The 16,335-nt window shown below is 49.4% G+C and overlaps 4 protein-coding genes across 4 annotated transcripts; 1 reads left to right on the forward strand and 3 right to left on the reverse strand.

Annotated features, from left to right (window-relative positions):
• Nucleotides 1-209: 209 nt before the first annotated feature.
• Nucleotides 210-1,208, forward strand: BROUX77_007736 (uncharacterized protein; the record flags this gene model as incomplete). The annotated part of the gene is made up of 1 exon (XM_073752863.1): nucleotides 210-1,208. The coding sequence occupies one exon, from the start codon at nucleotides 210-212 to the stop codon at nucleotides 1,206-1,208; it is 999 nt and encodes a 332-aa protein (XP_073602029.1).
• Nucleotides 1,209-1,500: 292 nt separating this feature from the next.
• BROUX77_007737 (uncharacterized protein) lies at nucleotides 1,501-4,430 on the reverse strand (the record flags this gene model as incomplete). Its single annotated transcript, XM_073752864.1, has 2 exons — nucleotides 1,501-4,068; nucleotides 4,131-4,430. The coding sequence occupies 2 exons, from the start codon at nucleotides 4,428-4,430 to the stop codon at nucleotides 1,501-1,503; spliced, it is 2,868 nt and encodes a 955-aa protein (XP_073602030.1).
• A 2,545-nt stretch (nucleotides 4,431-6,975) lies between these two features.
• BROUX77_007738 (uncharacterized protein) lies at nucleotides 6,976-9,874 on the reverse strand (the record flags this gene model as incomplete). Its single annotated transcript, XM_073752865.1, has 2 exons — nucleotides 6,976-9,519; nucleotides 9,575-9,874. 2 exons carry the CDS (start codon nucleotides 9,872-9,874, stop codon nucleotides 6,976-6,978), a joined length of 2,844 nt encoding a protein of 947 aa, XP_073602031.1.
• A 2,097-nt stretch (nucleotides 9,875-11,971) lies between these two features.
• BROUX77_007739 (uncharacterized protein) lies at nucleotides 11,972-14,950 on the reverse strand (the record flags this gene model as incomplete). The annotated part of the gene is made up of 5 exons (XM_073752866.1): nucleotides 11,972-13,725; nucleotides 13,798-13,976; nucleotides 14,037-14,565; nucleotides 14,633-14,699; nucleotides 14,792-14,950. The coding sequence occupies 5 exons, from the start codon at nucleotides 14,948-14,950 to the stop codon at nucleotides 11,972-11,974; spliced, it is 2,688 nt and encodes an 895-aa protein (XP_073602032.1).
• Nucleotides 14,951-16,335: the final 1,385 nt, after the last annotated feature.

Here is a 16,335-nt window from a genome sequence, read left to right on the forward strand (position 1 = left end):
TTGTCAATACGAAACAAGCTCATTCGTTTGATTTCCACCTGATGTGGCACTGACCCCCCTGCACCTAGGGTTAAGGACTGCAACAACCCTATGTATGTTGCTTTCTTTGTATCGACTGCTCAAGTTGCACAAGCAGTTTGTCCATACTCGCTTATCTCTTGCGACGTTGCTCGCTTGTAGTTATTAGATAATGATCATTTCAAACCACAATGCCCCCCAAGTTGGCCTTCTCGCCGCCGATTCTCAACTCTGCCAGTCCCTGGGCTACAGACTTGTCGTGCCTTGAACCCTTGTACGCCTCCCCCAGCACTGGTGCCATCACCACCCGCACCTGCACCCTGGACGGCTTCTCGCACGACGACAATGCCCACCGCTACCTCTTCTTCAGCCCGTCATCTCCCGGCCAGCACACTGGTTCGCTCTCCGCTTCTTCCCCAATCCTCCCTTTTCCACCATCCGCCCCCTCTGCTACTTCTGCCTCCCTCAACACCCTCGGCTACAGCCCACACCCTCTAGAGACCTACCTGTCCTACATCCGCTCTCTCGTAGAAACCTGCGCCCCAGCCACCAAGCCCATCATCCTCAGCGTCACCGGCACGCCCGCCGACATCCACGCCCGCTACACGGCCCTGCACGCGCTACAAACCGAGCTAGGCACGCGCGCCCCGCCGCTCGCGCTCGAAATCAACCTCAGCTGCCCCAATATCTGCGGCGCGCCGCCACCAGCCTACGACGCCGCGGCCCTGCAAGGCTACCTTGCTGCGCTGCCCGCGCCGCCCGCGCTGCCCGTTGGCATCAAGACGCCGCCGTACACGCACGCCGGCCAGTTTGCGATGCTGCGTGATGCACTGCGCGCCGCTGATGCGGGCGCCAAGCTGGCGTTTGTCACAGCGACAAATACCCTGGGCGGATGCGTGGCGCTGGATGCCGGTGGAGAAAGTGTGCTGGGCCCGATGGCCGGCGGGATGGCCGGCCCGCCGCTTCATCTGCTGGCCCTGGGGAATGTACAGGCTATCAGGGCTTTGCTGGACGCTGACCCGGAGTTGAGCGGAATTGACGTTATTGGTGTGGGCGGCGTGAGTGACGTCGAAGGATATAGGCGTATGAGGGCCGCGGGTGCAAGATTTGTGGCTATGGCAACTGCCGTAGGACAGCGCGGGATAGCAGTGTTCGATGATATTGCAAGTGAAATTAGCTACTCTAATTGAAAGTACTAGCGCTTCAGAATAGAGTGTTTTTGGGGGATGCTACTTGACCATGATGAAGTTGAAGTTGTCACTCACAATAATAGCAAGTCTATTTTTATTATTGATTTCCGCAAAGAGCGAGTGGTGCTTTGATAGTTTACCTTCTATTGAATTCTATATGCAAAATGTATACTTTTGTTCATTGCCGGGTCATCGAAAAATACAGTCTCTTGGCTAACTGTGGAGGTAACCACCACAGGATATGTTGCGACATTATACTCGTTACAATAAATCCACTCATGGGTGGCTTCTTTCAAGTACCTGTGGCTGTGGGAAAAGTAGTGTTGGCTTGGAGTTGAGAAGATTGAGACGTATGTAGAAGGGCATGGTCGAGCACGTTGACCGGTACTTCAATGCTACTCTCGATATTGAGAGTTATGGGGATGGACCTTTTTCTGGCAGAGCTCCGACGGCTGTGCGCCATCTTTTCATCATCGGCGGCTGTAGTATGATATCGCACCGGGTCCGACAATAGTTTTGCGTCCTTGAGGAAGTTGAGGACCAGTGGATATAGCAATGTGATGCACTGCAGACCAACCAGCAGAAAGAACGAGGCATTGACTGTCGAGCCCCCTTTAATAATGCCATATTGCACAAATAGCCAAGCTGCAGGACCACTGGCACCCACTGTAATATACGCAGCGACCTGCTTGGTCCGCTCGCCTTGGTGCCGGAGAGCAATGGAGAATATAAGTGGCCAAATCGGGCCCATGAAGAAGTAACAAAGGGCCACGGGGATGTTGAGAAGCCCTAGTTCCGAGGGTTGGTACAAAGAGGAAATCGTGCAGAGAATAACGGTACACGTAGTGGTGATGAGAAGCAGAATACGCGGCCTAGGCATCCACGGACGTTTGACAGCGAGATATAAAACGAACGCAGTCACGAAGCGCCCCAAGGCGAATGTTGACTGCGATATGTAGTATGCTTCGGTTATGGTCATGCCGTAGCCGGGAAGCTTGAGGTTGGAAAGAGATGACGCTATGATTATAGCTTCAGGGCCCCGTTGGGGCGTGTTTGGGTATATCGAAACCAGCAAAGCGGAGTTGTAGTTGCGCATACAACCCTGGAAGGCACAATACGTCCATTGGCTCAACACAGCGAAAACGATACAGATGGTTCGAAGTTCGTAGCCAAACCAGGACTTTTTGTCGGGCCGAACAGGCGACCGCTTCGCCACTTCCTTCAGTTCGTGGTCGGTCACCTCAGGAACAGAGATGTAGTAAAAGAAGATTATGAGAAACGCGCATATCAATGTGATGGCAAAATATGTCCATTGCACATTGACCAATATTTTTGGATTGTTGCTGTTGTCTTTCGTTAGATTGCGGAAAAAGATCTTTTTAGCCATGACATTCATGATTAAGCTACCTGTGGCCTGGAAAGCTTGTGCTAGCATCAAACGCATTTCAGCATAATCGTCAGGGCCGCAAAGAATCATGTACGTGTTGGCGCTGGTCTCCAGTGTGGCTAGACCGAAGCCAACGACAAAGTTGGACAACATGAAGCCACTGTATGAGTTTAACACAGAAGATGGCCAGAAAATCATGGTGCCAATGCCATAGATGCCGAGACCAACCATGAAAGAGATCTTGAAGCCACCTATGTGATCAGTATCGCGTTGATGGCGATGTCTTAGGCGTTGATGTTCATCACGACGTAGGATCCAACCACCAACTAGTAGCGGGCCAAGTATGTAGCCACCGCCAAAGTAAGCGACAGAAAGGCTTATCGTTTGGGCTGTCGAAATCCCCCCCGCGAGAGCAACAGCATTATTGAGAGAGCTCAATATGCCGTAGGTGCTACCCCAGAGGAAGAACAGCAAAGCAACACTGCTGCAGTACTTCCAAGACTGTTTTGGAGAACAGTTTAAAAGAGACCTGGGATCTGACATGTCAACAAAATCAATGTAGGTGTTTTGTCCACCTCCACCTATCAGGCGGGGGTCATGTAGTGTTGACGTCATCGTGGGGATCTCAGTAATCGAAGGCATGGTCGTAAAATTCGAGTTCCTAGCTCTCCTTTCATAAACCGAGCTAACGTCACCATCGTTGATATCTTCATTATCAACAAGGAAATCTATCATGCTCATTTCCCGGCTGCGACCAACCGAAGATATCGCCACAGGGGAGGGAACTTGAATGGTGGCTGAGCTATCAGAGGTTGATGATTGGTTGTTTGGAGGGCTTCTCTCCTGGCCCCTCGAACCTGAAACCGATGATTTTGAGTTGAAGTGCGGGCCAACAACCAGTCGGGGTATAATTCGGATAATGAGTGGCTTGAGAGTCGGGATACAGGCCCACACGATGCCGAGATTAACCTCGACCGTACTCCACATGAGAGCAGGTGCCAGGTACCACATGAGATCTACTTGCTGTCCAAAAAGACCCTGGACGCCTTCGTCCATAGGGCTAGTGTTGTAGGCCTTTTGGAGAAAATAAATGCGGACAACGTCGATAACAGTGATGAAAATGCCGAAAACAAATGTGCCAACTAGAATGGCTTTTTGGCGAAACGGGAGTTTCATTCCAGTCAGCACTGGAATCGGCAATAATAGAATGGCCAAGTCTGTAATGACATTAACAGGGGCTGCACAAAGGAGCTGCTTCAGCAGCGGAATGCATTTGTCGCCTTCTTTGATTGGTTTCCATGAAGCATTCATGGGCGTGCACTGGAAAATATTCATAAAGGTGAGGACGATGGCAGCAATGTTCACGATAGCCATAACAAGCCATGACGAGAACCGCAGAAAGGTGTTTGTGTTCTTGGAGAGACGAAGATAAAACATCAAAATGCTGGTTTTTGTGGTTGCGAGACAAGCATTCTATCAACATGTTAGTGTTGGGCGCATCCGGGGTGATTCAATCTGGCAAGCATATAACATACATACAGAACAGTGAAAGAATATTCGGCCTTCCGAATAGGCGATATCTTTTCGTGGGTAATATCTCTATCATGTCGACCAATTCCCGACGAAGCGCCAATCATAATGTCGCAGGAAAGCCCAACGGCCAATACCCAGGATACGAGGAGAACGCGGTCATCGATAGTGAAGTTCCGAATGATGAAGATACGGCAGTAAGTGCGGGCAGCGATGAAGACCGTGGCCATAATAATGGTAGCCAATGCTGCGCTGAAGACCTGGGGGCCACGGTCGGGCACGACGGGCGTGTATGTGACCGCCATGCGTAGACCGGCCAGAACGAAGTCAGGAAGCGCGAGTATGGGGTCCGGATGAAAGGCACAGCGTTTACAAGAAAAAAGAAGAAGCGCAGTCGTCGCAACTTGTGTCACAAAATATTCGTCATTGGGCCATTTGTTGTCTATCGCTTTGTCCGATAGACAGAGGGCGACGGCTGAACAGAGGAGTATAAAGCGAGGCGCAGAGCAATAGAATTGCAAAAGAAGCACAGAAGAAGCAGATGATGACAGCTATAAATAAACCAGGCAGGTGGAATGCGTGTTGATGATCAGTCATCTCAAGAGACCTGCCCACTGTGGCGAAAGCGAAGCGGTACCGATAGGCCGAAGGCCCAAATCATGGCATTTTCCAGACAGCAGTCGAGTGAGCTTAGCATTACTTTTTTAGCGTCGCCGCTTGTCTGGGTTGGGTCTAGCCCAATGTAGTTTCGAGAGGGAGCGTTATCAATTCCGCAGCAGACAGGGAGGGAGCCAGATGGCAGCTTACCAGAAAGGCAAAGCCAGGGCACGATTTGGCATTTAACGGAGATGCGGAAGCCCGGAGAGCTGGAGACGAGCGCAAGCGAGGAAGCACGCGAGTGGAGTTTGAGAGCAAGATCTATGTTCAGGATGTAAGCTTGGGTGAAGACACGCCAACGGCGACAAGCTTGTGATAACGGCAAAAACTGGCAGAAACTGGCAGAAAGATGCCGAGTATTTTGTCTTGTGGGCATAGCATTTTCACCCTCACCGCGATAGGCAACTTCTTTCTTCCACCTGCTCTACCCTATATTTCTTCTTGCCAATTTGACACGACGCCACACCGTATTATCTTGTCGCTCGCTGCTCTTCCCCTTTTTTACCCCAGACTAGCATAGGGACGCCACAAGGCGCGTGGCTAGAATTCCTGAGGGAGCTTTGGACTTGCAGAAGACAAGTTAGCGCTCCGATTCTTTGCGCCCGATCTGGACAAGAAACGGTCTGCTGAAGTTGGCGAGAGCAAAAGGACTGAGGATATCTATATAGGTACGTACATATGTAGTACATACATACATACAAACATATAGGTCCGCGTCTAACTTGTAGCCCGAGAAGTATGTCTTTTCCAGGTAGAGACCTATTGCAGAGTTCATAAGAGAGACATCTGCGCTCCAAAAGTTTCCACTGGATAGAGGCTTGATTCTCGTGATTGGTCACATCATGATGAAAACATTACCGGTTACGGGCACAAGTGTGTATGTACATACATATGTACATATCCCTTGTGTCGAGCCCTACCACAGATTAGATGTCTAGCGTACATCTACATCGGGATCCAGAGCTCGACTATCTTGTCGACATCAAACCTCAACGCCTGAGCAAGCGAGAGAGCCACAATGGTTTGTGTAGACACTATCCCTGTTATTCCTTGAGGCTTCAGTTATGATGCGTGTGTACCCCATAACCTGAATGTATCACCCAACTATAGCTAAATGGCGCGTAACTTTGTCGCGAAGACTGAAATAATAACACTGCTGGCGTGTCGGCCATCTTCGGCCTATTCGCGGGCTGGTTATATAGAGAGCCGCCTTTCTCTACGAGTCCTTTGGCTCCTCTAGGTCAGATGCTAGATACTGCATACTATCCTAGTGCTCCTGACTATGCTTTTTAGCATCCTAACCTTCGATATAATAGAAATCATAGAGACTCGAGTAGGAATCAAAACCTCAGGTAGTCTTGTGATGGCAGAGGATAATACAGTATGTATGGTTGCACAAAGCAACAATAGTGAAGTGACAACACAATATCGATGTTGCCGATAGATTGAAGGGGAAACTAGGCGATAAAAGGCCCAACATAATGCAGCCAAAAGAGACGAACTTGGCTGTCATGGATTTATCACATGTTTAGGTTGAAATGGAATACGTTCGTGTAGTTTGCATGTATTCAGATGGTTAGAGATGTGTGACCATAACCCTATACGTTATGTAACCCTAGTATAGAACAAGCCCTGATGTAGTGTCTGAAGTTTCTAGAGGACTGACTTTAAGTAGGTACAGCAAAACTACGACAAGTAGACAGTACATCGACCTATTTACTGGTCATGTCAGATTTATATTCTGGCTTCGATTTTGAGTTATTCTTCCGGAGCTATGAGCGGGATAATAGCCGAGGGCGCGAATCCCGCTTCTCCTGGATATATACTTGCCGCCAGATGTCTTTGTGTAGAGGTGAACTATTTGACAAGTCAGGACTATGGCAAAATAGTATGTAATACTCTAGAACCTGAAGACGAACGACCGACTGATGTGACTGACTCTGACTGCGCACAGTTGCTGCGCGCATGGGAACCACAGCCTCCGAGAGAACCCTTGAAATTGGCATCTCCTGTAAGGGTCCCGGCGCGTTGCCTGACGCCAGCTTCTATTGTTGTGAGCCATTTGGTTATTTCTTTAGTAAAAAAGGGAAAAGAACAGGCTAGAAATGAAAGAACCAAAAAGCATGACTTATGCGGTACAATAAATTACACATGTTGCACTCGTTTTAAGCGTCTATAGAGGGTAATTTAGTATCAAATAACTGGCGGGAAGTGGGATTCCGGAGTTTTGGGTAGTACATGGTCGAGTGCGGCGACCGGTACTTCGACATTACCCTCTATATTGAGATTGATGGGGATGGACCTTCTTCTGGCAGAGCTCCGACGGCTGTGCGCCATCTTTTCATCATCGGCGGCTGTAGTATGATATCGCACCGGGTCCGACAATAGTTTTGCGTCCTTGAGGAAGTTGAGGACCAGTGGATATAGCAATGTGATGCACTGCAGACCAACCAGCAGAAAGAACGAGGCATTGACTGTCGAGCCCCCTTTAATAATGCCATATTGCACAAATAGCCAAGCTGCAGGACCACTGGCACCCACTGTAATATACGCAGCGACCTGCTTGGTCCGCTCGCCTTGGTGCCGGAGAGCAATGGAGAATATAAGTGGCCAAATCGGGCCCATGAAGAAGTAACAAAGGGCCACGGGGATGTTGAGAAGCCCTAGTTCCGAGGGCTGGTATAGAGAAGAAAACATACATAGAATAACGGTACATGTAGTGGTGATGAGAAGCAAAATGCGCGGTTTAGGCATCCATGGACGCTTGACGGCGAGATATAAAATGAACGCAGCCATGAAGCGCCCAAAGGCAAAGGCTGATTGTGATATGTAGTACGTGTCAGTTATGGTTATGCCGTAGCCGGGAAGCCTGACGTTGGAGAGAGACGACGCTATGATTATAGCTTCGGGGCCTCTCTGAGGTGTGCCTGGATATACAGAGAGCATCAAGGCCGAGTTGTAGTTGCGCATACAGCCCTGGAAGGCACAATACGTCCACTGACTGAGCACCGCAAAAGCAACACAGACAGTTCGGAGTTCAAAGCCGAACCAGGACTTTTTGTCGGGCCGAACAGGCGACCGCTTCGCCACTTCCTTCAGTTCGCGGTCAGTCACCTCGGGAATAGGAATGTAGTAAAATAGGATTATTAGGAACTCGCAGAGCAAAGTGATGGCAAAGTACGACCATTGAACGTTGATCAAAATCTTTGGGTTATTGCTGCTGCTCCTTGCTAAGTTGCGGAAGAAAATCTTCTTACTTATGAGATTCATCACCAAGCTTCCGGTGGCTTGAAAGGCCTGTGCCAAAGTTAAACGAACTTCAGCGTAGTCACTAGGGCCACACAGAATCATGTAGGTGTTGGCGCCAGTTTCCAATGTAGCCAAGCCAAAGCCGACAACAAAGTTGGACAGCATGAAGCCGCTATACGAGTCCAAAACCGAAGAAGGCCAGAATATCATGGTCCCAATGCCGTAAATACCAAGACCGACCATGAATGTAACTCTGAAACCACCAATGTGATCGGTATCACGTTGGTGGCGATGCCTCAGGCGTTGGTGTTCATCGCGACGTAAAATCCAACCGCCAACTAGAAGCGGGCCGAGTATGTAGCCACCACCAAAGTACATGGTGGAAAGGCTTATTGTTTGGGCTGTTGAGATTTGTCCTGCAATGGAAACAGCATTGTTTAGAGAGTTCAATATGCCATAGGAGCATCCCCAGAGAAAGAACAAAAAGACTGTGCTACTGCAATATTTCCAAGACTGTTTAGCAGAGCAATTCAAAAGAGACAGTGTATTTGGCACATCAACAAAGCCAAAGTACAGCCCCTGCCAATTTGCACTCGTTGGTCTTGGGCCATGTAATGTTGATGTTATTGCCAGATCCTCGGTGATGGAGGGCATGGTGGTGAAGGTCCCGACTCTAGCTCTTCTCTGATAGACGGAATGAATATCACCATCGTCAATATCTAAGTGATCAACAAGAAACTCCACCATGCTCATATCCCTGTTCCTGATGGGCGAAGAAGGAGTTGCAGGAGAGGGCACTTGAATGGTGGCCGAGCTATCAGAGTTTGATGATTGGTTGGTTGCTGCTTGTCTTCCAGGAGTTGGTGAATGTGAAGTTGATGATTTCGTCGTATTGGCATCTGGGTCAACAACCAGCATAGGTAAAATTCGAATGACGAGTGGCTTTAGAGTCGGGATACACGCCCATACTATTCCCAGGTTGACCTCAACTAAACTCCAGGTGACTGCGAGGGCTCCGTGCCACATGAGATCAAGCTGGGGGCCAAAAGGCCCCGGGGTAGAGTCGTCCTCAGGAACATTCTGATAGGCCTTTTGGAGAAAGTAAAGGCGGACAACATCGATGATAGTGATGAAAATGCCTAGAAGAAATGTGCTAACTAGAACAATTTTTTGGCGAAGAGGAAGCTTCATTCCAGTCAAGACTGGAAGTGGAAGTAAGAGAATGGCCAAGTCTGTGATGACATTGATAGGGGCTGCGCAGAGGAACTGCTTCAGCAGCAGAATGCATTTGACATTTCCGGTGATTGGTGTCCACGAAGCTTTCACAGGTGAGCACTGGAAGATATTCATCAAGGTTAGGACGATGGCAGAAACATTCAAGACTCCAATGAGGAACCATGACGATAACCGGAGAAAACTGTTGATGTTCCGAGAGAGGCGGAGATAAAACAACAGAATGCTGGTTTTCGTGAGTGCAAGGCAAAGATTCTAACAAGTTCTGATTAGTGCGAGTCCAGTTAAATTAGACAGAGAGACGACGCACATATAAAACAGTGAAAGTATACTCGGTTTTCCGAATAACTACTACCTGTTGGTCAGAGATGTCTCCATCATGGCGCCCAATACCTGCCGAAGCTCCAATCATGATGTCGCAGGAAAGGCCGATAGCCACGACCCAGGCCACGAGAAGAAAGCGGTCATCAATAGTGAAGTTCCGGATGATGAAGATACGGCAGTACATGCGGGCAGCGAAGAAGAGCGTGGCCAATATAGCAGTAGCCAGTACTGTGCGAAACACTTGAGGCCCGCGGTCCGCCACGCCGGGGGTATTTGTGATTGCCATGGGTGGACTAGGTAATATAGAACTCGAATTATCGTAGGCGGATCACTCGCGAATACAGCGGTGGGTGTTTTGGGAGAGGAAAATGGCGAAGCGCTTCCGCGGCTTTCGTTACAAGTTAAGCGTCAGTGAGCCATTTGTGAAGCATTTGGGAGGCGTGGAAGAGCACGGCAAGTAGGTAGACAACTAGATAGGAGACGATGAATGAGAAGGCAGTTCACACGCCCAAGAAGCGTAGAAAGACTGAAGGACAATGGGCTTGATGTCTGGTCCAGTCAGGCGAAATGCTAGTTTATAATTAGTGAACCATTCTGATGGAGCGCGGTATTGTGGCGAAACCAGAACAGCACCGGGTGGTAACTATGTATGTACATACATGGATTGAGAGACAAAAGAGTGCGAATTTTTCTGACGCAGGAGCCAGACCGGCCTAATAGGGCCTCATGAATACTACCTCCTGGCTTGGACGAGTCTAGCCAAACGTGGCGTTAGCAGTTCCGCAGCGGACAGGGAGGTAGCCCGATAGCGGATGACAGGAAGGGAGAATTCAAGGTACGATTCCGCAGCGGCCCAGGAATCAAACTCTTGAGACCAAGCAAAAGCAAGACGGCACGGACGTAGGGTTCCAGGGAGGCAAGTTTCAAAGTGACAGTTTTGGTGGGTGACAAGTTCGTGATGTAAAAAGATTAGTCTGGCGGGTGTTTGAAGAACGCTCTTGATTAATGTAAAAAGATTTGAGATGAAATGGGAAAACTGCGAAATGGAAGCATCAAGATGGAGAGCATCAGCATTACATAATTCCTTTTTTTTTTTTTTTTTTTGAAAATAAACATGCCACACTCGCCATCTTTGCTTCATTTTCTTGCTGGCTTGATCTGACAGTAAACCACAATTCTCTTCTGACACGCAACACCGCTCGCCTCTCCTTTTACTTTGGCTCCAGATTACCACGGGAACGGCAATGCGTGTATGTCCAGTTTCTGAAGCCGCTGTCGCACTGCGATAAGCTCTAGGCTAGTAATTGTAGCTCGCCGTCGTCAACTCTCATCACTACGGCTCAAACTTTTTGGAGCTAACAAAGACGGGAGCCACACCCTACAGAAGCTTGAAGATTTTCAAGAATAAAAATAATAGTAATCAAATATATCCTTTGTGCCGGTGAGATATGATCGGAAATAGGAGGCACGGAATATTGGTTGCACTCCCATAAAGCGCCGTATGCTCCTCAACAAGAGCTTTCGGCTTACTCCGAACACCAACCCACACCGTCTCACCCATTCCAGGGGCAGGATACTCTAATCAAGTTACAAGAGCGGGTTTCTTGTGGCTGGTTTCAGTTCAAAGTTCAAGACGGTTGATGTAGTTAGCTGGTTAACTACACATGAGAGCAAAGAGTGTTCCAGCCAGCGGTGCATGCCACCCGGGTCTCGGTGGAAATCTTGGTCCCGGGTGTGTGGTTTGTCAGCATCAAAACAATAGTCAACAAAGGCGAAATTAGCTTGAATGCCAATAGTAGGTAGTCCAATTGGGATAGCCTCATTCATTTTCCTGCTCTCAGGAACACGGCATCGTTCAGAGATGCTTAGCGAGGGCCACGTGACAATATCACAAATCGCCATTTGTGCTAAGACCCCGGTTTTTCTAGTTTAAGCCATGGTTACACACGAAGTCCAGGCCAAACAGGCCAGGACATGCAGCCAGGGACACTCAATGAACAAGAACCAGCTCAATGGAGAGTTTGAACTGAGGTGTGAGGAGTAATCCAAGATCCAAGGAAGCCAAGGTTTTGAGCTCAACTCTAGAAAACAAGTTTGGGCTTAGATTAGAAAGATTATCGCCACACATGCGCAATGGACGACTACACCTGGAAGCTCACATAGACTCTCGAAAAAGAACTATCGTGTATTCCTATCTAGCCTTCTTTCAATATTCTAAGCTTTGTTTTTATTTTTAGAAAAAGAAGGGGGGGGAAACAGAACAAAATTCTTCAACGTATCAACATCTCTTCATATTTTTCCCTTGCCTTCACTGTCACTATCATCCATAAGCAGCTGGTCCACCGGGCCTGGGTGTACTGGATCTCCGGGTTGTCCTAACCACTCAAACAACTCCTCCCAGGAAACGGAGATACTCATTTTCAGTTGGACTGCAGAGCCCCAAGTTCTGGTCATGGCCCACGATACTCGCGACATCCGCATTGTTTACCGGACAACTGCGTGACGAGAGCGAAGTATTGTGTCCGTAAAAGTCCGAAGTCAACGATGGTGACAAGAGGAAGTCCTGGTTCAGGGATATAAAATTGGGCTGTGGCGTATACTTCGTTGTCTGCTCGACAGTCGGCAGGGGACAGTACGGGTATGGGTATTGGTACTGGGCCTGATACTGATTCCCATCCTGGAACTGGTTCTGGGATGGTGGATTGATAGAAGAAAGATGGTAATAGTTGTTCACTGAAAATCCAGGCACGCAGGTCTGTTTGGTAGTTGCAGCGGTGAAGTTCCTAGATGGGCCCTGGGACTGGGATATCTCTGGAGACGGCGCCATGTTTAGCAAAGGCGTGGTCGCGTATCTCGGGCTCTGTGCATACGCAACAATAGCGCTGTTGGACACTGAGAGTAAAGCCGTCTGTGTTAGAACTGCTGCATTGTATGACGTGCCGAGCGTGTACTCGTCAGAAGAAACCGAAAACTTTCGCTTCAGTTTACCTTGTCGTGGTGAAGTAGAGATTTCTTTTCTGAGCGCCGTGGTACTACCAGTTTCACTCCTGTCTGCAGTCTTAGCAGCAGTTTCCGAAACGCTCAAGTTCGCCGCGTCGAAATAAAACCCCTCGTCGTTAGGGGTAGTAGCATAGCGGTCAAAAAAGTCTCGGCCTTGCAACGGCGAGACGTATCGCGAGGCATTTTTCGTGCGCCGGCTGACAAGCTCCGAGTGCTTTTTGTACAGGGCCTCGAGCGTATCGCAGTGGTGCTTCACGATGGCCCATGATGTTTCGAGCTTGGCGAGGCAGGCCATCTCACGACTGAGGAAATCTGACGACGAGTAGAAAAGGCTCTGACTAGCCATGTTGTTGCCTTTGACATAGTGCACGCCGTGCATGTGAACTGTCGCTGCAATGCAGAGAGCCAGGCCAAGAAAGGGAGGGAACTGGATGCTCTCGTTTCGCTGGGCTATACTGGTCAACTCCATGATGGAGTTAGCATGGAAGAAACAGGTCTCGGTCGCGTTCATTTGCCACGCTTGGTTCTGCCTTGGCTCGTGCAACTCTGCGAGTTCCATGGGCAAAAATGGGCGAAAGATGAGGCAGTACACGGCGTGGTAGACGAGCCGACTGAGGACGAGAATACTGGCTTCTGGGTGGGCCAAGACAGCCTCCATGGAGGCGAACACACTTCTACTCCCTGCTTCCCAGGTCTCCAAGCGGATGCAAATCTTGGAGACTTCCGAGTCTGGGTCCCATGGATAGCACACCCCGGCACGGGCATTATTGCCCATAGCGATATATTGGTTTGTGTAACCCAAGATCTTGCTCACGCCAACCAACAGGCTATAGCTGCAGTGAACCTTCTTGCCCACTTCAGGGATTTGTTGTTGTAACAGAGGTGAGTTTTGGAAGATGCTACTTTGCATTGGCAATGTTGGCTCATCAGACCTGATGCGGGATGGGAGCTGAAGCGCAGCAGCTGTTCTTTCGGCAATGAAAAGCGGCCTCTTTGAGCCGCAAGCCATAAAACGGTCCATAATATAGCAGGTCCAGAAAATATGGCGTCTGAATTCGCAATCGTTAGCCTTAATATGAGCCTGAGGGCTGGGTTCGCAGTGGAGTCCCAGGGCTATCGCCATAGCCACTGCACTGGCTAAATAGCGTGGTGTCAGTGTTATTTCTAGTACATTCTTCACAATTTGTGTTTCACACACGCCCAACCTACTCATCATGGAGTACGCCTTTTTGCCCTTGCCGGATGCTGTGAAAGCCATGACCAAGAGCAGCAGCGTCTGCAGCCTTTCAATAGACGGTTCATCAATATCGATCTGAGAGCGTGCTTTGAATGCATAGTGGTTGCTCAAATGCGCCGAAGCCTGGGGTCCATCGGAATGATGGGTATGCCTTTAGATAGGTATTAGTACGTATGTTTTATCATGAGAAAAGTCTGAACTGAAAACTGACCGCCAAGCTACTGCGCAGATAGCATTCAAGAGATATGCTGGGATTTTCCCCGTCTGTGCTTTCTGTCGAATGAGGGTCTCGTCAACAATTTTATAGGGCTTTCCGTGAAAGCGTTGGAAGTAAGTGTCTAGTAAACTCTGTGCTTGGACAGATGTGTACTCGTCTTCACTGGCTGGTGATGTGGAGAGACCGCGGGAGGTGTACGAAAAGGCATGGCTTTGACAGCTCAAGTTGGTTGGAGACAAAGCAGCAGCCATTTCTTTTTCACTATTGACTTTGATGGCCATTGTAGCACGGCGCTTGGACGGGCGAAACTCCCTTGTACACGGTACAGTCGTTCTGTGGAGGCTTATCTCTGGATCTGAGGTGCCATCTCTCTCGGCAGCCAAAGTCTCGACAAATCCATTTGGAGAGGCGTGTTTAGCGCTCTTTTCATTTTCAATTGCCTTGACTAACTTTGTACGTTTCGTACGTTTTGTAGTCTCGTCGACGACCTCAGTCTTTGGGCCGCGTTTTTTGGGAACAGCATCTTGAGCACTATTAGTTTGACTATTTCGAGCAATTCGAGGTGTCGGTAGTACATGTGTAGCACTGACCATATACACATTCATACTGGAAAATCTGACACGCCTCACAAGCTGGCGTCAGTCGGTTACACTTGATCTATTTCAATTGGCTAACGATTAGTAAGGCTGGCACAGAAACACAGCTGAAAAGCTGAGAATACGGAGACTCTGACAAGGAGGGAAAGGCACCTTTCGTTTTCTGCATGATTTGCAGTTCATGATTCCTCTCGGTTCAGTGCTCATTCGCTGGCGGGAGAGTCTTTCAAGACTCATTTGAGCCCGAGGGATGGCTACAGCAGGTAGGCTTGAAGCTGGTATAGAGGGTTTCATAGCGCTAAGGATATCCATGTGTTTTGGGTGTATTTTGGAAGGTTGAATGGAGCAGGTACTGGCGCTGGAGAATGGAACAGAGTGAAGAACAGATGAGAGTGAAAATACATGAAAGGACGTCAGGGAGAAGGGTGCATACTTGTATTCCTTTCACCTCGAGGGTTGCTGGCTTGCAGGTCTACAAGGTATTCATACTTGCTTGCAGCCAGCCAACCCCATCTCTCAACCAGACCAGAGACGTCTGCCAGACATCCCGGCCACTCTTGCCCCGGCAGGTTCATTGCAGGCGCCAGACTGCACACAGACAGGTGCAGGCTCAAACTCGGAGACGAATAATTGTAAGACGGAGAGCACTGACAAGTGACTAAGTGATTATTGACAAGGGACGAAAAAGGATGCAGCCGCCACGTGGGTGCAACATGTGCATGGAGCTCGGGCCAATGCGGAGCGTTCCATCTTGGTTAAATGTGTGCTTGGGTGTTTATCCACAGTCACCAGTAGAGTATGTGCAAGAAGCGGTGGCGGTGAGCATATGCGAGGCGTGTGGGAGCCCTGGGTTTTGGCCTTTGTTTACTTGCGGAGGGTGATTTTTTCTTAGCAACAAATGGTGGATGCCTGCACCGGTTGTGCAGACTGGCCGCAGTTCTAGATCAGCAGTCCTGCAAAAACCTGTTTCATCATGATGCTTCTTACAGATGCCAGCTTCCGCGTCCTTGTCCACTCGAAACCTAGCTGACAGACACCGGTAGCTTGAGCTCTCCACAACCTTCCAGTATCGCCTATTCATCCTCTCCTGCTCTCCCTCCATCGGCAAAGATGACGAGTCTAAGCGGGGCGTTTGACGATGGAGACGACGGGGCGTGTTTTAGCAGGCGGCATGTCTCCACCCATAGCAAGGTGGCGGCCAGGATGAGAGTTGGAATTCTCAGCTGTAGCCATCAGCTGAGCAGATACAGCAGACAGGTCTGGTGCAAATGGGAGGGCCATGATGCTCATAAAGAGCAAGCATCGGGCCATCAAGCCCCTAATGTCTTGACTCAGGGCAAACGACGTGTGTACCGTACCGTCTGAATCTTTGTAGCTTTGCAAATTGCCTGCCTCGAAGCGAAACATCAGCTCCCCCCCCCCCCCCTGCCGTGCAAAAGCCACCACAATCCCAGAAGCAACGGATGCCAGGGAGATGGAGGGGGATGCCGGCCAGAGGCTGGACCGGCGCAACGTGATTCTAGGTATGTGATGACGACTAGATAGGCGTCACAAGGAGACAAGAAAAGCAAGCGGGAACTCACACGCAGCCTATCTCATGGCGAGTGAGAAGCAGAGATGAGCCCACATGCACGCACGCTTCGAGGTGAAGGGTCATAATGAAAATGAACAACCAGTGTGAAAATGCAGGCGGCCGT

Source organism: Berkeleyomyces rouxiae (assembly GCF_048999995.1).
Source record: "Berkeleyomyces rouxiae strain 22BRR77 chromosome Unknown BrBRR77_ptg000012l, whole genome shotgun sequence".
Lineage (NCBI taxonomy): Eukaryota > Fungi > Ascomycota > Sordariomycetes > Microascales > Ceratocystidaceae > Berkeleyomyces > Berkeleyomyces rouxiae.